The sequence below is a fragment of the Phascolarctos cinereus genome, unplaced genomic scaffold, assembly GCF_003287225.1.
Source record: "Phascolarctos cinereus isolate Bilbo 61053 unplaced genomic scaffold, phaCin_HiC Scaffold_726;HRSCAF=1367, whole genome shotgun sequence".
Lineage (NCBI taxonomy): Eukaryota > Metazoa > Chordata > Mammalia > Diprotodontia > Phascolarctidae > Phascolarctos > Phascolarctos cinereus.
In genome coordinates, this window is record NW_027556098.1 from 320,107,069 (window position 1) to 320,131,176 (window position 24,108).

Consider the following 24,108-nt stretch of genomic DNA (forward strand, 5'->3'; position numbering starts at 1 on the left):
TCTCGTTGGTAACTTGATTGGTCAGAGTTCTAAAGTCCTTCAAAATTGTTTTTCTTTATAAGGTTGTTATCACTGTTCTGGTTCTGTTCACTTCATTCTACTCATACTCATACATTTGGCTCATACAAGTCTTCCCAGTTTCCTTTGAAACTGTCCATTTTGTCATTTTTTTTTTGAGTACTAATATTCCATTACATTTGTAAATGGAGCTGCCAGGTAGCACAGCAGACAATGTGCCAGGCCTGGAGTCAGGAAGACCTGACTTCAAATCCAGCCTCAAACACTTATTAGCCATGTGACCCTGGGCAAGTCACTTAACCCTCTTTGCCTTAGTTTCCTCATCTGTAAAATGAGCTGGAGAAGGAAATGGCAAACCACTCCTGTATCTCTGCCTACGACACTCTAAAAAGGGGTCACACAGTCAGATACAACTGAAACAACTTAACAACAATACCACATTTATAAATAGGTGGGGACCACTTTAGTATCAAGATTTCTGCTACTGTGAAAAGAGCTGCTGCAAATGTTTTTGTACATGTTTATCCTTTTCCTATTTCTTTGATCTCTTTGGGGTATAGATCTAGGAGTGGTATTGCTGAAATAAAAGGTATGCAGTTTCTTTACTTTGGGGGCATAATTCTAAATTGCCTTCCAGAACGGCTGGTCAATCTATAGTACACTAATGTGACTGTTTTCAAAGCCCCTCTACTATTTGTCATTTTCCTCTTTTGTCATCTTTGCCAATCTGATGAGTCTGAGGTGGAACCCCAAGTTGCTTTTATCTGCATTTCTCTAACTAAAAGTGGTTTGTAACATTTTTCCATGTCCATTTTATTTTCTGTGGTTTTCTCTATCCCTTTTTAGGTCATGAACTCCTCCTCTGTCCATAGATCAGAAAGGTAATTTCTTCCTTGGTCCTCTAATTTGCTTATAAAGTTACTTTTGGCGTCAAAATCACATATCCAGTTGGAGTTTCATCTTGATATATCTTGGTGTGAGATGTTGGTCTCTATTTAATTTCTACCTTACTCTTTCCAGTTTTCCCAGGTTTCTGTCAAATAGGGAATAGGAATTAATCTGACACTGTGTTTTGGACAGACTGTCATGGCCCAAGGCTGGAGACAGGGAGGCCATGGCAACAGCCCAGGTGAAGGAAGTCCTGAGTAGGATGGTGGTTTAGGGAGTTAAGAGAAGTAGATGAATATAGGCAGTCAGATGGTACAGTGGCCAGTGTACTGCTCTATGGGTCAAGAAGAACTCAGTTCAAATCTGCCCTCAACTACATGTGACACTGGGCAAGTCACGCCATCGCTTTCTGCCTCAGTTTCCTCATTTGTAAAATGAGGATAATAATGACATCTACCTCCTTGGGTTAGTGTAAGGATCAAATGAGGTACATATGTTAATATGTAAACCATTTTGCAAACCTTAAAACTCTATATAAATTCTAGCTATTAGTATTTGCAACAGATAGCTTCACAGGCCACCTCTGCTTCAGTGATTCCAGTAGCATGCAGGAATTTATTGGCATGTAAACAGCCTGTTCTTGGGCTGTTGATGAAGCATCTATACTTGAGATAACTTCCTTACTTCCTTTTCAGGGTCAATTATCACCACTCCATTTAAGCCACACTTATCAAAATTTTCTCTTTACCTTAATCTCCACACCCAGGCAAACTATGAAAGTTTTTGTCGTTAAAAAAATAAAACAAAACAAAAACATATTCAACTTTGTTATAAAGGAGCTCTGGTCTCAGATATTGACATAAAACCCTTGGCCTGGATCACCATTCTTCCTTACAGCCATCATTTGGGAAGTAACTCTTGTGGAAAAGGGGCCAGCCATCCCTGCCAATTGCCACACGTAAAGCAGGCAAGCCAGCCTGGCCGAAGTAGCAAGGTACCCTGAGGGAGAGACAGGAAGAATCGTGTGCCAGGCGAGTCAAACCACCCCACCTCCACCCCCCTTAGCCAGGACTCTGAACCAGAGCCTTGGAAATAGCGGTCGTCTCCCACCCCACCCACTGGACCTGCTTCCAGCCCAGCCCGCACAACTATTATTGAAGGGAGAGGGCACTGTGGAGAGGAAGCCCACCTTCTTCATCACCACTAGCAGCAGCTACTAACCAGCTGCTACCGGAATGGCAGCACCTCCCAGTCCATCAGTCCTACTTCTGGATCAACTCTAACAGCCATGATTTGCAGAAGCAAGTGGAAAAGAGGCCAGTCACCCCACCCCTTGTCAATCAATTGCCACACACAGGATAGGCAAGTCAGCCTGGCTGAATCAGCAAAGCACCCTGAGGGAGGGACAGAAAGTGGAAACTACCAACGACCTTGACCACCATCTTCCCTCAGACCCTGCTAGAGACAGTCCAGGACCCTGAACTCAAGAGCCTTGGAAATGAATAGCAATGCTTCCAGCCCATCTACCTGGCAAGTTCCTGAAAGTGGTATAGCCTCAGCTACTGAACACCCAGAAAGGAAGGTTCTTGCCACCAAAATCCGATGGCTCCACATCAGAAAATGATATGATTTTATCTGTGGAAGTTACATTACAGAAGAGGCATTATTATTTGCTTTGCTCCTGTACCCTAAGGACCATGGGATCTCTCCAACTGACTTGCAGCTGAAATTTTCCATGTGTATTGCCTCCCTGCTCCCTTTAGAATGTGAGCTCTCTGACAGCAGAGACTTCCTACTTTTCTATTTGTTTCTCTAGCAAAAGCACAATGTGTTGCATATAGTAGGTGCTTAATAAATGCTTCACAGAGGATTTGTTATTCAAGATATATACAAACATTATATATATACACATACACACATATACATATGCACATATATACATATACTGTAGAATTAACATGGACAAAAAAGGTGTACTGTCCTTCCCTCTAGCTTCAAACCCTAACCAAATCCTAGCTCTTTTCAAGACCATTTAGCTTGTATGTTTCACAAACACTATATGGATATTAGCCACCCTTGGAGAAAGGAGAAGTTAATAAAAACATAGATACAGAGCTAGAAGGGGTATCAAGGTCAACCCTTTTATTTTACAGATGAGGCACAGAGATGGTAAGTATGTGCCAGGGGTCATATAGCTAGTTAGTGCTGGATGGATTTGAACTCAGGTCTTCCTGACTCCAAGACTCTAGCTGCTATCCCACCTGGTTTCCATGTCAGCATTTTGCTTTTTAAAAAAAAATTAAATACATTTCAAATTAAAATATGTATATTGAGAACTGATACACCTATCTCCCTAAGCAACACTGTTGAGCTGTTTTTAATTTTGAAAGTGAATTCTGTGTAAGTGAAAATTGTGAGTGGAATCATTTTAAAAGTAGAAGGGACCACAGCCATTACTTAGCTCCGACCCCTCATCTGACAGATAAAATAGCATGGCACAAGGCAAAGAGCACCCTAGCTCTGATAGTCTTAGCTCTGCTTGGCTTCAGAGGACCAAAGGAGGAAGAGGAAGGGGAGGAGGGGACCTGCTGAGAGGTAGATACAGGCTTAATGTAACGAAAACCTTCCCAACAATCAGAGCTCTCCAGAAATGGAATGGGCTGCCTAGGAATTCAAAGTCTTTAGGCAGAGATCCCTCAATGAGGATGCAAAGAGTGGATTCTTGTTCTAGGGTAGATGGACCTCTCTCTGAGGGCCCTTCCAAGTCTGATTCTGAGGAAAAGCACTGAGAAAAGGCTTTTGGGACCCTGGGAAGGGCAGTTTCTACAGTGATGGTTGTTGAAATAGATTGTTTTAGGTTAGGGAGTGAATGAAGGTTGAGAAAATTGAGGAAATAAAAGTTACTATCAATACTATGTATATTTTGGACCTGAAAACTATGTGGCCAGAATGCCTAACCCCTGTTTCTGCTTATACAAATGCTGCGGTCCCGGCTAGCTCACCCTCTGTGAAAGTTTCTGAATATTGAGAAATATAATTCAGAATAACAGTGGCTCACACTCAATGTTTTATGGATGGGAAACAATGGTCTCTACAGATCTAAGATCTAAATCAGGCCTCAAAACGGTTCAGTAAAAGACACAAGTTACCTACAATAATTACACTAAACCTGTTATCTTTGTGACCTCAGAGCTACATCTCAGGCCCTCCTCTCTACATTTTGTCTTTTGATAATCTGATGGGTTTGACTATCACTTCTATGCAGATGATTTCCAAAATTTTACATTTCGATCTAATCTAAATTAGATCCATCTCCTAAATCTTAGGCCCATTTCAAGCTGCTCGTTGTAAATGTTCACTGGATGTCAAGCTGATGGCTCAAATTCAATATGTCCAAAACCCAGTTTATCTTCCCCATTAAATTAGCCCTTTTCCCAAGGCCCCCATTTTTGTTGAGGGTACCACACTTCCATTCACCCAGGTTAATAACTTCAAAGGCATCTTTGATTCTTCCTTCACCCTCACCCTTCATATCCAGTCCCCTCTTTTTTTTAAATACCTTTTTATTAGCACAGTAACAAATACAGACTGAAGTAGCCCATAACATATAACCAATCCACTGAGTAACTCTTATTCCATACCTTATAGTTAAACAACTTAAGGAATTTCACTACAAGTTTCTGTAAGTCCTGATTAAAACCTCTAATCTTTTTACACTAGAGTAGTGGCATATAAAATAAAATATATTAACTACTCATTTCTATGTGGTGCCATGTATCTACTTGTCCACATTATATATCATGAGATGACAGTCTCTACAAAGCAATTGTTAAATATCAATGTTCCCTCTCATGGGGGAAAAAAACCAACATCTTTTTACCAAAAGAAGAAGAAGATGATGATGAAGAAGATGATGAAGAAGAATAAGGAGGAGGAGGAAGAGGAGAGGTAGGAGGAAGAGGAGGAGAAGGGGAAAAAAAAGGGTAGTCTTGGAAGGACTTCATATAATGCAATGTGTACTTGTACAAAAACCAAGCCGTTTTTTAATCTTCTGCATATTGCATGCAACAGAGCCCAAATGTCCAAATGTCCATTCTTTTTTGTACTATATTTGAGCTAATATAGCAGAACAAATGACAATCTTAAAAGATGCTATTATCAAGTCTGTCTACCGTAGCAAGACACCTTAAGTTACCACAACAAAATCTTAGGAAATAGAAGACTCAATAAAATTTGTTGTAGAAATCCCCTGCTCTTTATCAGCTCCCACCCTCTCCCTACCACTTCAAAGTCATAAGCAGCTCTCTTCATCATAGACAAATAATGTAAATTTGGTGAAAAACTCAATGCATGTAGTGTATCTCTTGGACCCCTGCCTGGCCATTCTGTCATGCTCAGCTCTGTTAGTCATGTGCTGAGTGAGGATACTTCCCACAAGGGGTCAATGGGGTTGCAGTCAGTGAGCAGGGAGCAGATGGAAAGGAGCACTTTAGAGATGGTGAGGGCCAAGCTCCAGTTCTTCACAATCTCCAAATAGATGGCCCCTTCGTTTTTGATGTTACAGCGATAAATTCTTGTCTGTAATGTAACCTTTGGAGGCTTGAAGGGATATTCTAGTGTAAAGGTTATGTCAAAGAAGAAAACACCCCCCTCATAGACTGATGCCAGAGATCCCAGAATAGTTGATATCTATTCACAGATGTTATCACTGCAGTCTCCTCTTTACCAGATCTAGGAAAAATCATTGTAGATATACTTCTTCTCTTACATACATAGCAGTATCTTCATCTTCCAGCTGAACATGTTAATTAATAGATTCTATTTGAAGGAATCAATGAACAAGCATTTACAAAATGCCTACTACATGCCAAGTGCTATACTGGATATGGAAAATGTAAAGATAAAAATAATACAATGCCCACAGTTCATATCCTATCAGGGGAAACGAAATGTACACATATAAGTAGATTAAAAGGTATATAAGAAGTAAATAAGTAAATAGAGCACCGGCCCTGAAGTCAGGAGGACCTGAATTCAAATCCGGCCTCAGACACATAACACTTACTAGCTGTGTAACTCTGGGCAAGTCACTTAAATCCAACTGCCTCACCAAAAAAGAAGGTGTCAAGGCACTGCCAGCTGGGGGTAGGGATTTGGAAAAGGCTGAGCTTTAAAGCAGATGGGGGATTCTAAAGGAGGCAGCTAGGTGGTGCAGTGGACAGAGCACCGGGCCTGGAGTCAGGAAGATCTGAGTTCAAATTTGACTTCAGATACTTAGTAGCTGTGTGACTCTGGGCAAATCACTTAAGCCCTATTTGCCTTAGTTACTCACTTTATAAAATGAGGACACACTGGAGAAGAAAACGGCAAACCACTCCAGGATCTTTGCCAAGAAAACCCCATGGAATTTGTCACACGGAGTTGGCACAGCTGAATAACCACCACAAAGGTACTTGTGAGGGGTGGAAGGGCTACAAACACCCTGAGACGGAAGATGGTGCATCATGAGTGAGGAACAAAAAGACTGTGGTTTGGCTGGCCCAGAGGGTGAAGGGCTGTACTTTATAATAAGCCCCGGAATGGAGATGGGAGCCAGGTTGTGAAGGGTTTTAAACGCCAGACAGAAGGAGTTTTTATTTAACTGCAGAGGCAATAGAGACACCCAAACTTTGTGAGCAGGAGAGTGACGTGGTTAGATCTGTGCTTTAGGAATATTACCGTGACAGCAGTATTGAGAAGAAGCTATCGTCCAGGTGAGAGGTTAGTGAGGTCCTGAAGGAGAGAGTTTGCTGGGAGTTGAGAAAGGAGGAGGATCTAAGAAGTGTTAAAAGAGGCTGACTCCACAAAGACCTGGCAACTGACTGGATATATTGGGGGAGGGAGGGTGGGGAGAGAGGAGATCTGGGAAGGATTCCAAAGTTGTGAAGCCGGGTGCCTGGAAGCAGAAGGGAAGCGAGGAAGAGGAAGAGGTTTTGGGGAAAGATGAGCTGTTTGGATATGTACAGCTTGTGACACCTATGGGACACCCAGCTGGATATGTTTAGCAGGTAACTGGCTATGCAGGACTGGTACTCAGGAGAGACTAGGGTAGGATGTGCAGAGCCCAGTCATTTGTGTTGCTCAGTTGTTTCCGGCTCTTCATGACCCCAATTGGGCAAAGATACTGGAGTGGTTTGCTATTTCCTTCTCCAGCTCATTTTTACTAATGAGGAAACTGAGGCAAACAGGGCAAAAGTGACTTGCCCAGGTCAGACAGCTAGTAAAGGTCTGAGGCTGGACTTGAACTCAGGTCTTCCTGATTTCAGCCCCAGCACTTTATCCACTGAGCCATCTAGCTGCCTCCCAAATTATCTGTACAGCAATGATAAGAAGGCACAGTGGCTGAAATCACCAAAAGAAGAAAATAACACTAAAATCAACGAGACATCTCAAACTCAGAATGTCCAAAACAGAACTCTGTATCTTCCCCTCTTCCCTAACGTTCCCCTCTTGCAAACTTTCCCATGTTCAAGGCCACCACCATCTTCCCAGTATCATCTTTAAATCTTGAGTCGTCATTGCCCCACTTATCACTCTATTGTCAAGTAGCATCATTTTTACCTTCATAAATGTCCCTTTCTTATCACTTACATCACCATCATCCTTATTCAGGCTCTTACTACATCAGTCTTGGACTGTGGCAATGATCTTCTAAGTGGTCTCCCAGCCTCAAGTATCTCCACACTCGAGTCCAATTTAGTCTGCTCAGCTGCAAAAGTATTCTCCTGAAGTACAGGTCATGTCACCCCCATACTCAATAAACTCAGGATCAAATATGATATCTTCTGTTTGGCATTTAAAGCCCTTCACAACATGACCCCTTCTGACCTTTCCAGTCTTCTTCTTTACATCCCTCCACGTACTCTATGATCCAGCTACCCAGGACTAAATGTTGTCCCTCACATATGACATTCCATATGCATTGACTATCCTCCATCCTTAGAATACTATCCTTTTTCACTGTTGCACTTCACCCTGTTCAGGATCTTATGGCTGTCAGCCACTGAACCCTATGTACTCACCTCATTTTCTTCCTTAATGAGTTTCACATCTGGATCTCAGTATTCCTCTCCAGCCTATACTCTACCTTCATCCTTGGTGACTTTTCACCATTATCCTGAATTATTTTACCCCAAAGCTCTGAAATTTTACTCCCAGACCATAATGTTCTGAACGGCCACCCTCCCCAGCTTCCTCGCTCAGCTCACACAGCTTTTTGTTTTAACAATTTATTAAAGCACTTAACACGTACCAAGAACTCTGCTAAGTGCTGGGGATATAAAGAAAGACAAAAATATGCCCACAAGGAGCTCACATTCTAATGGGGGAGACAACATGCAAACAAATATAAATGCAAACAGATACCAGATACGGGTGTACAAAACCTAGATAAGGGTAGATGAAAGCGGTAAGGCCTCCTGCAGAAGGTGGAGTTTGACTTCAGTTTTGGAGAAAGGCATGGAAGCCAGTGAGCAGAGGTGAGCAGGCAGAACTTTTTAGGCATAGGAAGAAACCCACTGAAAAGGCAGGGAGTCAGGAGAATGAGTGCTGAGGGTGAGCAAGTGTCATTAGATTGTAGAGTATGGAGGGAGGGAAAAAAGTGTGAGAAGACTGGAAAGGTAGGAAGGGGCTGGGGCTTGAAGGGCTCTGAATGCCAAACAGAGGATATTGTGTTTTATCCAGGAAGTAAAAAGAAACCAGGAAGCTAGGTGGTGAAGGGGATAGAGCACCCAGACTCCTCTTTGTGAGTTCATATCCAGCTGCAACCATTTACTAGCTGTGTGGCCCTGGCCAAATCACTTAACCCTGTTTCCTTCAGTTTCCCCATCTGTAAAAATGGAGCGGGAGAAGGAAACAGCATTCCAGTATCTTTGCCAGGAAAACCCTAAATGGGGTCACAAAGAGTCGGACACAACTGAAAAGACTTTAACAACAGCAACAACAGGAAACCACTGGAGTTTGAGTTAAAGGGGTGTGATATGGTCTGAGCTGTGCTTTAGGAAACTCGCTTTGGCCGCCGAGGGGAGGATGGGATTGGAGTGAGGAGAGCCTTGTGGCAGGCTACCCACCAGCAGGCTACTCCAACAGTCTAGATCTGAGGTGATGAGAACCTGCAGCAGGATGGTGGCTGTGTGACTGGAGAGAAGGGAACATTTATGAGAGACCTCAGAGAGGTAGAAATGACAAAGTACGGCAACGTGGTGGATTTGTGTGGTGGCAGTGAGGGAGAAGTCAAGGATGACAACTGGCTTGTAAGCCTGGGTGAGGAAGGAAGAAAAAAAGGAAAGAAAGAAGGAAGAAAAGCAAATGAGGTCAATTTTGGATATATCGATTTTGAGAAGCCTATGGGATGTCCAAAAAGCAGTTGGCGATGTGGGACTGGAACTCAGGAGAAAGATCATAGGTCTTGGAATCATTTGCATAGAGATGATAATTGAACACATGGGAACCAATGAGATCACCAAGTACTAGTAAAGGGAGAAGAGATTCTTGGGGGACCACCATGGTCAGAAGACCTGAATTTCCTCCATGCTTTTAATTCTGTGAGTCATCATTGCTATTCTGGCCTCACTTTCTCCTCTTTACATTACTGACCCTGTAGTCAGTCAATCGTCTTCTTGAATTGCTTGAAGTGCTACACTATCACTGGACATGCCTTGACAATTCTCAATGCTGAGACACCCCACCATCTGTTTTTTTCTGTTTCTATGTATGCCTCAGCCACCAGGCACGGCTGGATAAAGTCATAAAACAGAGCAGACTGGGTCCACTAAAAATTCATGGTATCTAACCTCACCTAGGCCCACAAGGCTAGAGAGTAATCCTTTTATTCTTTTTTAATCATTTCATCTCACTCTTCTTTTAGACTTATTTAAAACATACTTATCTTTTTTCATATCAACTCCTATCCCTCTCTTCTCAGCAGAGGATTTCACTTCTTACCTGATGGAAAAGATTGAGGCCTTTCAATGTGACTTCCCTCATGTTCCCTTCCCTTAACATCTCAAAAACTTTCTATACCTTTTATCTGTCCTCTTTCCTCTAGTGTTCTAAGATGAGAAAAATCTTTCTCTTACTCAAATTTAACCTTTCACTTTGTGTCCTTTATTTCTTACTTGAGAGATACTCTATTCATCTAATCTGAAATTTCCCCCTATCTTTAGGCACCTTTCCCACTACTTATAAATACGCTCATGCCTCATCATAATTAAAAATTTAAAAAACAAAAAACCCTGCCATTGGTTTCCCCAATATCAATTAAAGCTATTACTTTTATCTCCTCTCCCTTTCCTCTTCCAGTTCTACATTCATTCATTAATCCATGCCCTCCTCAACCCCTTGCCATCTGGCTTACCATACTTACCACTGTACTGAATCTGCTTTTTCCAAGTTTCCAAATGACTTCAACCACTCAATTTGATGGGCTCTTTCCTTAGTCCTCATACCCTTTGATCTTTCTACGACATTGGATGTCACTAAGTAATCTCTCCTATTGCTGTAGTTATTTTCTGTCTTGGCTCTGGGCCACCTGCTCATTCTTGACCTATCTGAACAGCTTCTTGGCTTTCACTAATTTAATGTCTTCCTCCCAAGTGTGTGTCCCCCATGGTTTTGGCTTCCCTTTTCTACTCCTTTAAACTCTCTTAGTGATGTCCCGTGCTTCCATAGGTTCAATTGTCATCTTTAATGCAGATGAATCTAAATCCATATATTCAGCCCAATCCCCTTCCTGCCTCCCCTGCCCATACACACCTCGAACTTTATTCCCACAGCTTACTGGAAATCTCTAGTTGGATGTCCCAGCGACTCGAATTCACTTTGTCCAAAATAGAACTCATCTTGCCCCTCCCTCCCCAACTTACGTATTTTTGTCAAGGGCAGCATCATCTTTACAGGTACCCACGTTTCAGATGTTGGCATCATCTTTAATTCTTGCCAATCTTATATCCACACATCTCTCAAATCAGTCCTCTTTTCTACGTTCACTCACACTGACATCAACGTAGTTCTGGTACCCATCAACTAGGTATTGGTCCTTCATGCTTTATCCATCATTTTCTCGGTTAAAAACAAAATCCCCATTGCCTTGTTAACACTAGGTGCTTATAAAATGTTGAATTTAAATTAGGATAGTAGATTTGCCTATAGTCAAACTTAACAAGAAGTGAAGCAAGGATCTGAAACCATTATGTACAGGCTGTAGACTAGGGCTTGAAGCAAAAGCTAAGTTTACTAATACAACATGCTAGGTAGGTCAAGTTATTTAAAATTTTTTTATTATGACAACTTAACATGTCATATTTATATGTAATAAATGACAGAAGGTATTATAACAAAAGCATTATGAAAGAAAAAGTTACACAATTAGGCCAGCGGCTATAAAATGGCTTTCGGCCTAGTTTACACACCAAGAGAGTTCTGACCAGACTGTAGTGAGACAACATTGAACATTTCATTAACAAAAATATTGGCACCAGCCTTAACATATTCTGTTTTTCATTTACAAGGTATATAGTATTTAAAGTTGTGCATTGCAATTTTAACACACTAGCTGTTCATAAATTGCAGTTTAACCCCTTAAGCACCGAGGCTACCAGGACTTCTTCCCACATTATTTTTATGCACAAAATTTACATGCTTGTGATAGCATAGTTGTAGGAAAAAAAAGAGTGATAAGTATCACCCGTTTTCTGTGCAATGAGTCACGCTTCCAGTTTTTAAAATATATTCTCCCACTACCACATTCAGGACGCATCCATATAGAAAAAAATCAGCCTAGGTTCTCCTTTCAGACTTTTAGCAATGATCATGATTCCATCGAGAAATATAAGATCAGACTTCTTGCAAGGCTAAGATATCTATGACCTTAACTGCTGAGCTTCTTAACGTTTAACATTTGTCTGTCAAGAACAAAACAAATGGAGGCATTCCCCAAGTCTGAGAACCTAATCCACAAATTTTATATTTTCTTAGAAACAAAAGCAAAAAACCCAACAAAACATCCGAAGTATAGGAGTAAATGAAGTGTTTCATGTAAGCATATCTTAAAATGCAAGGCATGTTCTGGCAGCTCTGATCCAATGAGTTCTTCTGAATGCCAGATACTATTATTTAAATAAACAACAAATACACACAGAACCCCCAAATCCCTATCTGCTAGTAAGTAATCTCTATTATTTATGCCAAGGCAGGAGACTCAAAATCACCAGGACTGCACTGATAAATACACTGAAGAGCCTGTCCTATCTGAAAACCGCAGACACAAGATGCACAAATCGGCGTGATTCGATGTTTACTGTGACACTCTCGCAGATGAATTTGTCCTAAGAGCACCATTGTGCTACACGGCGGAGAAGGGAGCAACACATTGGCATTTAAACAAGTTGGTTTTTTAAAAATAAACTATGGATATGTACTAATTAAAAGAATGAGATTCCAAAATCCATCTTTTTTGAAGGAGAGTGGAATTAGAAAATTTAATAAGATTTGCTTTTTTCTTGCCATTATATATTTTAAAAGCACATGAATTAGCATCCATGAAAAGCAGTAGTCTTAAGTTATAAGTCATAAGCAATTATAATAACAGTACTGTATTCTGTCCTTGATAGATATAAAAATCATTTGTAGGTTCTTCTGCAAGGATAATAGTCTCAAATTGCAAATGGCTATTGGAGAACCAAACATCAGGCCAGCTGTGATATTCCCTTGGAAAAACCAGATATTCAGAATATGCTCTAATTCTTCTAAGCAGGGTCATTCCAGGCCCCTGGATCCTGATCACTCATGTATGTGAACAGACACTGTAGTTCTATTTGAGTTTTTGGGAAATGCCTTTGGGGATCTGGGGATGGTGCTTGTGTCAGTTTCCCTGGTTTCAGCAGCTCCTTTGTGTAGCAGAATTGATCTGTAACCGCAAAATCCAGCTCTCAGGCAGCAGGATGAAAAAGACCATGGCACAAATTGTTAAGCAGTTTTAGTTTTAATTACAGCATAGACCCGTGGATATTCTATCACAAACACAATTGTAAAAATCTACAATCTACTTTCGGGTGTTATTTCCCCACCTCCCACCCCCTTAAAAGCTGTACACAATTATAAAAAATGTCACTCTAAGCAAAATAAATTTTTTTTTTGCAACGTACAAAATAAGTTAAACGATTTCTGAAGCTCGAGTGTTTACTTAAATTTCCAAACAATGGTTTTCTGGATGGCTGTATTTCTAACATGCAGCTACTTGTTGTACCACCAGAACTTAATAAATACAGATTTTAAAACATATTTTACAATAAAATTTCTTAATAAACTGAGGAAAGTTAAGAGGACGTGTAAAATTAGAGCTGACAATTCCATTCTTAACTCACATCATCCAATGGCAAAAGGAGACCTCAGCATATTTTCCAAATTGTGTTAAGAAATGTGAATTTAAAGTTTCTATTCTACTGAAGTTTCTGTTCAGCATCCTTTTTTTTTTTTTAAGTTCTTATTCCCAAAGTCTAAATAGCTTATTCAGAAATCATAAATAATTTTTACCCACCCAAAAATCTGGTATATGGAGGATAATGTATTCCATACAGGTATTACAATTTAGAATATTTCTGTGCATTAAATTATAATCATTGCAAATGTGCCAGGACTGCTTTTGTAGTGCTTAGCATTGTCACTTTTTTCAAGGAACTGCACAAAAATGAAATGGTAAATGAGACAATCAAACCTATGTGAAAATGGCTTTTTAATTATATATTTAGAAAAAAATTACTGATGGTAATCTATACAACATTTAACTCATGGCGATGGGGAGAGTGGAGAGGTGTAAAAGAAGAAAAGGCATTACAATGTAGAATCTGAGTCATCTATACAAAACTCACTACAAAAAATTTCTGGCCTGTAGTGACTGATGGCAGACCCATTAGGTCTCAAGGACTTGTTCTTTCTCTACTTAAAAAAAAAAATGACAGCACCTAGCAAACTATTGGCACTCAATAAATGTGAAATGATAATGCTAATGATAACTTAAGGCAGAGCAGAAGGAAAGGTTCTTAAAACAACTACAGTACATAGTCTATACATTATTGACCACATTTAAAACTTCTTGTTTCCAGGATTACCATAACAAAGCAAATCTACAAAGCTCACCCTCCACTTTTAAACCAAGTTGACCTTTAATATGGGGAATGGTGGGTGACATTGGTGCTGAAGAGAAGATGGATTCTGTTATGATAAATGATGATTTAAGCTTAGAGATACTCAGCCAAAAGCCAGTAAACCAGAAACAAATTATGCAACTTGGGCAATCATGGCCCACTAGAGAACAGCATTACTTTCAGATTAAGGGGAAGAACTATCACTATTATCTTCTGGTCCCATGGCAATGACAAAACCCACTATTTTAAACATTATTTTCTGTGGAAAGAAAAATCTTTGAGATATATTTTTCTCATATATGTGTGTACACATGCCAAATTAAACAAATATAAGGTGCTCAACGAATGCATTCTGTTTCATCATTTTTCTTTATGTAATACATCTCTAAAATGCAGATTTTTAAAGTTGAGAACTTGTTCAAAGGAAACAAGACTCTGAGTCTGAATAAATAACACGGGGACATGAATACGTCACAGACCCTCATGAGAGTGGAGCTAAGTCTATTATGTTTTCTACACTTTAAACTTAACTTCATTTTCCTCTTCATAGTGAGGGCTGAGAAAATCGAAAAATCATGGGAAGAATGTCCCTATTTCTAACAGAATCTCTTAAATGTGCAACATAGGCTTTAAAAAACTTCTCTTGTGATGAAAACAGTACCACTCATTCCACTTACGTAGACCTGTGCTTTTTCCCCATAAACTTAGACTGAAGTGACCAATCAGGTTCCTAATGTTATTAAACAAAACGGGCTAGGTTGTGACAACTAAGAACCAGGCAACAAGAGAAATTATTTTGCAATTATTCCACTTAAAAACTTCAAGGAGTTTCTAGTGGTTTTAAAATATTTGAAAATCTTTTGACTATTTACATATCCTAAACTAAACCACTCTTATTTCCTTATCAAGACTGCAGTCTTAGCTAGGTCACACCATACGGAAAGCATACAGTTCATCCAAAGGATCTCCATTTGGTCATTAGTTGTATTTCTTCCTTTGGATTTGCAGTAATATGCTAGACTCAGTAAATATTACATCGAGCATTATTCCATCTGCAGAAAACCTTCAAAGCCAAGCTGTAATTTAACAAGTCCTATTCTTTTTCACGACCAAGGGAGACATTTTTATAGGAAATGAAACTGTCTACTCCTAAATACTCCAAATCTTGACGTAATAAGGCTGAGTAAAATGAATATACTAGAACCTCTAATAGATTTGTTACAGAATGGAATTGGATACGATAGTTTGGATCTAATCTAAGGGGTTTTGCAGTATGTTAAGCAGCTTTGTTATATGGTGGCCATGGAATGCTCACTATTACTTTGGGGGTCTGGGGTAGTCCTGAATTATTTTCTTATATTTTTGAGAAAGCATATGAGCTTTTCTCATTATTTTCACATATCAATGAAAAATATATTTAGAATTTACATTATGGTAAACTTCCATTTCCTTTGTGGTGATCAAGAAACTCAAACTTGAGTGTGCATAACAAAGGGCAGAACCAGTCCCAGTCTGCTCCAGCTTTTAGTTGGGTTAACCACGACTATCTAGAGAGCAACACTGCAGATATCTAACTATACACGTAGACTCTCACTATACAGATAGACAGACGGACTTAGGCTGAAGGGTTCTCCCAGAAGCTGTGGTTAGCATACAGGCATGGATCCAATGACCTTAAATATCAGCTGGTCGAAGTGGCCTAACTGCAACTTGCAAGAAGCTGGTACCACAATCAGAATCTACCTGCCAAACGATCGTAAAAATCCACAACTTTCTGAACTGGAGACGTACAAAGAACCTTCTGAATTTCTGCACAAACAGATTAATCCTGTCACAGTCCCATTTTCTGTCGATGTGTCTGAAGTACAAGCGCAGGTTTTAGGTGGAGGCTGCGGCTGCTTGGTTTCTGGAGTGGGGAGCAAGGCATGTTGTCAAAGGGAAGTTGCCCAGTATGGTTACATGAAATTGGTGCTGGCAGGTGCCCTGCCTCTGCCAGCTTGCTCTAAAATGAAGTTCAAACATTAACCCTCTGTAATGTCCTCTAAATAACAGACAAGGGACTCGAATTAAACACTGCGCGGATTATAAAGGCATTTAGCGGCCTGTTAATGCAAGTCATTTCTTCCCCCTTAAAACAGGACATTCTCTTCAAAATAAAAAGTCACAACTTTCTTCACATAGCATACTATTGGTGCATCCTAATTTTAGGCTGCCTTTGATTATTTTATTTTATTTTATTATTAAAACAGATGAAATATACATTGCTAGAATCCAACAAAAATATTAATGGACAGGTGAACTACAGAACTAAAGTGAAAAAGGATAAAACAGTAAAGAACCAACATCAGTCAAAAAAAATAGCTATAAACTTTCAAGGCCAAAAGTTAAGTCTGCAGATTAAATTGGGGAGGGACACAAAGGGAAGGCAGGCAGGCAAAGTTTTCTAGAGAGGTATTTATATGTAGTTCTAGCGCCAGCTTAAAAAAAATTTTAAAAAGAAGTGCTTAATTATGGATTGACTAGCACACAAAAGGTTTAATTTGGAGAGGAGACAGGATGTGACCCCTTGGTGCCATTAGCAGGTAACACGCATCCATTGCCAGCAATGGACAGAAAAGGGGGTGAAAAATCTAAATCCCTCTGCAAGAAAAGGGCTGACCAGAAATGACCATCTCTGGTTTCAAAAGGACACATGGAAGGTTCATCATAAAGGCTATGCTTTGTCCAAATGTTAGGGCTCCTACCTGAAAATTCACAGGATACAGAGGCTGAATAAAATGAGGGCCATGGTTAGGGTCAACCAGGTGCTCAACTCTCCGCTTCAATCCCCCCTCCCCCCCTTTGCATCACTTTGTCTTGAGAGTGTCAAGGCGTGTAAGTGGATGTTATGCCCATAAATTTGGAGATACACTGGTTGCTTTCCTTCTTCTGTAGGTTGGTCACGCGAGTAAGTATGAATTTGAATAAAGTTCTAATGGCCAAAGGCAAAATGACATTTAAAACCTGCTAATATATCTAGGCAAATAATGCCAAAACATGCGCGCGCGCGCGCACACACACACACACACACATTCTCACAAACTCAAACTAAAAACCTTCCAAAGGAACTGCTTGGTTTGTAGACTTCAATTTGAAGTAGATACTAAGGGCAAGAACAGATTGGTTAGGAGTCACCTGAAAACCCACTCCCATCATCACATGTGCTAAAATCCCACTGTCAGCTCGACGTCTCTTGATGTATGGCATATGCAGATATCTATATCTATATAGATATATACATCTTAAAATGACCTTTCAAATGTTTAGACATTAAGTGGTCAGTTGTTAAAATAATACTTATGCTATCTGTAATGGTTACACTATCTCTTTTGTCACATTGACCAAATATGTACAATCATCACACTGATATTTTCCATCAGACACGGTACAGTAGGGATGATCTGATCAAATATGCATAAAGCCATTTTACAAAATTTGCTGCTAGCACAATTTGGCTGCCCAAGCTTCATTATATATGTTTTATGGTACAAATGCTTTTCAGATGATGCTGATGATGATTATTATTTTTAAAAACAAAGAAACTCCATTGTAACAGATACTTAAAATTAGAGCTCTTACTAATGGTACTTTCTTGGTCTCTTTTGCATTAAGTGTGGTTATCTCCAGTATTAAACAAGTTGATTTCATGAAGGTTGCTACTAAATGAGCTATGGTATGATGTTATCTACAATTCACAAAATGCGATAATACAGACATGTACTTTCAAACTGTCTGTTAATTGTAATCTGTTATGAATGTTTAAATATAGTATATATGTGTGCATATATATATTTAATATGAAAACAGTAAAGCACAAGTGCTTTCTCCCACCCCCAAATTCCATTTTGGGCCCTGACAGATTTGGAATGCATTCTTATCCATCCTTTTATCACAAAGTCAGGAGAGCTGAGGAACTACAAAGTCAAAAATATACAAATCTTTTGTTGTTATTAGAATACGGGTTTGTGTGTGTATTTGTGTGTGTTTTTTCCATGAATGAAATTACCAAGGACCATGAACTTAGGGGGGAAAAAAGACAAAAAAAAACATCAAAGGGAATTTACAGCGATTATTTATCTTCAAAGTTCAAAACTGGTCACTTCACAGAAAAACTGCAGGGACTGGTGAAATTTTTGCTTCTAAAAAGTGATCCTGTAGTGGAGAATTTTCTAGGAAAAATAAAACAGCTTTTAGTAACTGGCCCGCTGGTGTGAGAGCTACCGTGGAATAAATTAGCACAAAAATGGAAAAAAAGTCTTATAACTGTTCACTGTTACAGACATAATCAACAAGGTCAGTCACTCTTAAAAGTTCATCCTCTTCTTCTTCTGGTGCCCCTGCCTCCTGCCCACCACCCGTCCCATTGGGTGCTAAGCTGGCATTGGCTGTGCTGTCCTTGGGGGCTTGAGATTTTTCAGATGGTTTGCCAATTAAGTTCTCAATAGCCTTGCCAGGGCTCTGTCCGTTGGCAGAAGGCAAGTCCACTAAGCTATAGTCCAATGGGCTTTCCACTTTCCCAACGTTTTCAAAGTCTTCTTCCTCATCACTGTCTATCCTATAGGGCTTCCTGGTATGGTCATGCTGCCCATGTGATGCCGAGTGCTTGCTGGCTGCTGCATGCTGCTCCACAGCATCATCAGCAGCATTCTCACCATTTTCTTCCTCATCTGTCTCAATACGATGCAGTCGTTTTCGGGCAGGTGGGCCTTCCTCCTCCTCCTCTGCTTCTGAACAGTCATTCGTGTTTCGACCTCGCTTCCGAACGGATCGCTGAGATTCTTTAGCTGGCTCATCATCATCAGAATTCTTGGACATGTAACTCTCTGGAACAAGTAGCAGACTTATAACCATTAGCAAATCAGATGGCAAATAGATTCTTTAAATTGCTCCCCCCCTTTGCCTCATTCAATTCATAAATACAACTACTTATTAAGCCCCTACAATGTGCAAATCACTGTCCTAGGCATTGGGAAAGCATACAAAGTTTTAAACGTGCTATTTCCCCCTAAGAAGTTTACAATATAGTAAACAAGAAGGGACATTTAGTTCCCTATCCTTCAATTATCTTTCATAGAAACTATTATATACTATCTTTGTGACAATTCACGAGAATTGTCAAGAATTATCCCAATTTTCTTTTGCACACCCCCACCCCCACACTACTAAGTCTAATAACTCAGAAATCTTGTACTTTGACTCCAAATCTGGGGCAAGTTTGTATGTGACTTCTTTCATAGCCAACTGGTTTTTTCAGTGAACTGACAGAAATGATGATGACTGTATACTAAGAGGTCCTTTCTCTTTCTCTAGTCCTCAAAGTAAGAAAAAGTGTTGCATATACAATTACTACATCATAAGCTCCCCAGGGGCAAGGAATATGTCTCAGTTATCTTTGAATCCTCTGCAGTGCCCAGCACAGTGCACTACATAGTAGGCACTTAATAAATGTTTGTACGCATTTTAAATAAATATCTGTGCAAAACTCAGATCCTGATGGCTGGGAAGCAGGGTAGAACTAGACACCAAATTCAAGGGGACTACATGTTATTATATAGAAAGAACATTCAACTCAGCATGGAAACTTTAATTACATATCTTTAAATCCTCATAGAGAATATACATTACTATGCCAAATCAGTGTTTTTAACCACTTAAGGAAAGAACAGTTTACTATATGTGGTGAAATGGCAACACTGGGAAACAACGGAATAAAAAACAGGGAATTGCATTCTGTTGACTTTTTCTCAATTTTATAACCAATTCAGCAAATGCTCAACTAATGATATTAATGGAGGGGAGAAGTAGTACAGACAAAACAACTTAATTCAACGTCTAAATGCTGAGTATGTGCAAGGCACAATGGATAATGTAAAATTTATTTGTTTTTGGAGCGCAGATATATACGTACTCCCCAAAAGACATTCAACTCTTCTAAGTCCAAAATACCTCATACCTAATTTTCTCATGGATTGTTCTGTTAGCAGATCAGGACCCAAAAGGGCAGTGGTTGGGTGGGGGTGGAGTTTGGGAGAAAGGAAAATGGAAGGACAAAAACAATCCAATAGATTTCAAATAATTGGAAATTTACAGCATAAGAAAAAGGCTGAATCCATTAGTGTTCAAAATAAGTTCCTAAAAAGTTGTCAACAAACTGTTTCAGGCCTCTTAAATATCATCATCTCACATTTTCGTCACTTTATGATTATGTAATTTTATATCTGGAAGAAATATTTAAAGTTATCTAGCTTTATAGTTTACCCTGCTGACTACCCATTTTAAAAAAATGTACAAATATAATTATGAAAATATTTAGCTCAAAGAAAAAAAGACTTTGAGAAGACATAATCTGTCTTGCCTTGAATCCTGTCTTCCCCCACAATCCCTACATCAGCTCAGAGTACCCAGAACCTATCTGGCCTGCCAGATAGCTCATAAGGCTTAGATGAGATGGAACCAACAACTGTTCCTTCTCTGGAGACCACTAGGCCTTACTGTTTGTACTGCAACTAAAGTCCTCCTGCCCTTACCTCTACTGCATGCAGAACTCTAGCACTGTAATTTGACTTACTGACATCGCCAAAAAATCTCTAGGCTTTGCCATCAGCCCCACAACCGGGCCCATAGGACTTCTGGGTTTCTCCAGGTACCCTTTAGCTGAACTCTCCTCCTCCTATTAGAATGTGAGGTCTTTGAGAGCAGAGCTTATACCACATTTTCTATTGGTCTCCCTACCACTCAGCACACAGGGTTTGGCACATAGTAAGCACCCAATAAATGCCTTTTCCTTCATGAATAACGCTTCAAGTAGATACTGCACTAAATTATTCCTAACAGTCCATCGAATTCTGGGAATCTATAATTCTACAAAGTAAGAACACTAACATCCCATTTTATCCACCATAGGTGTGAAAAACAGTTGCAATGCCTGGGGTTTTAAAAAGATGATTTAACCTCTAATTAAAACTATATGATTTTAAGCAAGAAACAAAAGCTAGAAACTTGTTCTGTAGTTTTTTTATCTACCTTATTTACTGGAAGCATCTGTAATTTTATCAGTGTGAGCACTTCTTCCAGCAAGCAAATTATCAGCACATCTATGAGTTGGTAAATGGCATTTAAGAGTTATGGCCAAAAGAATCCATCACAGTGTGACCAACCTACTGAGGAGCCTCTCTGATGTTTTCCAGGCTTCCTAGAGAGAGTATATATTACCCGGGCTATACTCACAGCCCTTCCAGAACTGTAGGACCTAGAGTAGGCTCTGGATTCTGCTTACACAGCCTTTGAGATGACACGGCAGAAAAGTCCAAAACAATCACATCACAAAATAGTATGATAAAAATATAGTTAGTAACCAGGAAAACCAAGAAGTTCAATTTTATGAAAAAATCTTATGGCATGTCTCATCATAAGCTTGCTTTACTCTTCATGTCTTACTTGGGGCTAATATCCCACCTCCAATCAAGTTTCAATAAATAGATATCCTATTCCTTACCTTCACTATCTGAGCTGGAAAGCCTGCGTTTGTGAACTCGTCTCATTTCTTTCCCATATCTGAAGCTCTTCTGGGAACCATCACTTTCTGAGTCTTCCTTATAGTTAACCTGTCTTTTCTGGTTTCTTCTTGACCTTCTCCGTCTAGTTTCCAGATAATCTTCACTGTAATCACTATAATCACTCTCTGTTTAAAAGGATGTCGAATAAAACAACAATAACAAAAAGAGAATCCTATTAGTTTTTATTAAAATTAGAAATTTTGTACATTAGAAACTACAACTTTCACTGTTATATAAAGTGAATGCCGCTAAAAGAGTCATTTATCTTTAGATATGCTGTCAAACATCAATAATTTATACATGTTGGTTAACATCATTCAATAAATGCGTATAAAATTAAACAACAGATTCCCTAACCAACTTGGACATGAAACATTAGAACCTTCAAGTACTTACTTGGAGAGTTTCTGGGACCAAAATGCTGCCAGATAAAGAGTGAGTCCAGGGTGGGGCCAAAATGGTAGAACAGAGGCAGCAACCCAGCTGAACTCTCCCAATATTCCTTTCCAAACAACTTTACAATAACATCAAATCGAATTCTGGAGTGGCATAGCCACCAACAGGTCATACTGAGAAATTTTTCCAACTGAGACAAATTAAGAGGTACACAGGAGAGGTAGAGGTCAACCTGCAGCCCATGTGTTAGCAATACCAGCAGCGGGCCTTGGAGCCAGATGTGGTAGCAGCAATAGCAGCAGCAACTTCTAGGTTTCTCAGTCCAGAGACGGTAAGGGGACCCAACAACTGGTCAGAAAGAGATTACAAGAGATTCTGAACTGAACCTGAGTGCTGGGCCCAGGCACTGTGTGGAAACTCTATTGCCCATAAGAGTTCTGGGTCACAATTCCAGGGTGGAGAGGAGCACTTGTGGGCAGTCACAAGGGAACAGAAACCCTGGTCACAGTTCCAGGGCCAAGAAGAACATTAATACTTTTGGCTGCAGGGAAGCAGGGGCCCTTCCTGGGTGAAGACTAGAGTATAAATCAGGACAGCAGTGACGACACCTCTCCCCCAGATAACAGCACCCTGGAAGCATAAAAAACTTGCAGTCCCCCAGGACTAGCTCTGAAAAGAACTGCTTGAAAAAACGCTGCAGCTTGAGACAGTGCCTCACCACCTCAAAGGTGAGCAGAGCCCAACTTTAAGGGATTAAAAGTGGCAGAGAAAAAACTGGGAAATGAAATGAATGATGTAAGAAAAGAGAATTAACAATTTGGTAAAAGAGGCACAAAAAAATACTGAAGAAAGTAACACCTTAAAAAGCAGAATTGGCCAAATGGAAAAAGAGGTATAAAAGCTTAGTAAAGAAAATAATTCCTTAAAAATTAGAATTAGGCAAGTGGAAGCTAATGACCCTACGAGACTTGAAAAACAATAAAACAAAGTCAAAGGAATGAAAAAACAGAAAAAAATGTGAACATTTGAAAAACAAAACTGACCTGGAAAACATATTGAGGAGAGATAATTGAAGAATTTTTGGACTATCTGGAAAGCTACGGGGAAAACAAACAAACAAAACTGCCTAGACATCATATTTGAAAAAACTGTAAAGGAAAACTACTTTCATGTATTAGAACCAGAAGGGAAAATAGAAATTAGAATCCGCTGATCACCTCCTCAAAGAGTTCCCAAAATGAAAACTCTCACAATTATAGCCAAATTCCTAAACTCCTAGGACAAGGAGAACTGCAAGCAGCTAGAAAGAAACCATTCAAAAACAATGGAGCCACAGTAAGGATTACACAAGACTTTGCAGCTTCCATGTTAAAGGAGTGGAGGGCTTGGAATATGATATTCCAGAACACAAAGTAACTAGACTTGCAACCAAGAATAATCTACCCAGCAAAATTGAGTATAATCCTACAGGGGGGAAAATATATACTTAATGAAATAGAGGACTTCCAAGCATTCCTGATGAAAAGACTAGAGCTGAACAGAAAATCCAACATTCAAGCACAAGACTCAAGAGAAGCATAAAAACATGAATATGAAAAGAGAAATCATATTAATTTGAATCAGTTTCCTATGTGTCTTAGTTACATGTCTGTTGTAAAGATCAAATGAGATGTCTGTAAAATACTTGGCAAACCTTAAAGTGCTAAATATATTTGACAGATGAAAAGGGATTGGACTGGTGATGTTGGTAGAGGGATGAGGAAACTTGTTTCTACTCCAAAACAAAGCAGCTGCTTATCTGTAAGTCAGAGTCTTAAAGAGCTGTTTTAAGCACTGAGAGGTTAAAGGACTTGCCAAGGATCACATATAGGTCAGAATAAGCAGGTATACACCAGGTGGTCCTAGAAGGCTCTCCAACCACCATGCAAGATGGCTTCTTACATACTTTATCATGGGGAACTTTTTTTATTATTATTATTGTTCATGAACAGGCCTTAGCACACCTTAGCTTGATTTGATGGTAGAAGAAG

The 24,108-nt window shown here is 39.7% G+C and overlaps 1 protein-coding gene and 1 long non-coding RNA gene across 2 annotated transcripts in view; both read right to left on the reverse strand.

Moving 5' to 3' along the window:
* Positions 1–1,718: 1,718 nt before the first annotated feature.
* On the reverse strand, positions 1,719–2,198 carry LOC110210740 (uncharacterized). The gene is made up of 2 exons (XR_002325157.2): positions 2,096–2,198; positions 1,719–1,905 (listed from the first exon to the last, which is right to left on the reverse strand). It is a non-coding gene; the product is annotated as an uncharacterized LOC110210740 (long non-coding RNA).
* Positions 2,199–11,200: 9,002 nt separating this feature from the next.
* Positions 11,201–24,108, reverse strand: part of RSF1 (remodeling and spacing factor 1) — a 129,099-nt gene continuing 116,191 nt past the window's right edge. The window contains exons 16-17 of the mRNA XM_020989501.2: positions 21,622–21,807; positions 11,201–18,949 (exon numbers count right to left, since the gene is read on the reverse strand). Of these exons, the coding sequence (XP_020845160.2) occupies positions 18,384–18,949; positions 21,622–21,807 (752 nt within the window). The 3' untranslated portion in view covers positions 11,201–18,383. The remainder of the gene's footprint in view (positions 18,950–21,621; positions 21,808–24,108) is intronic.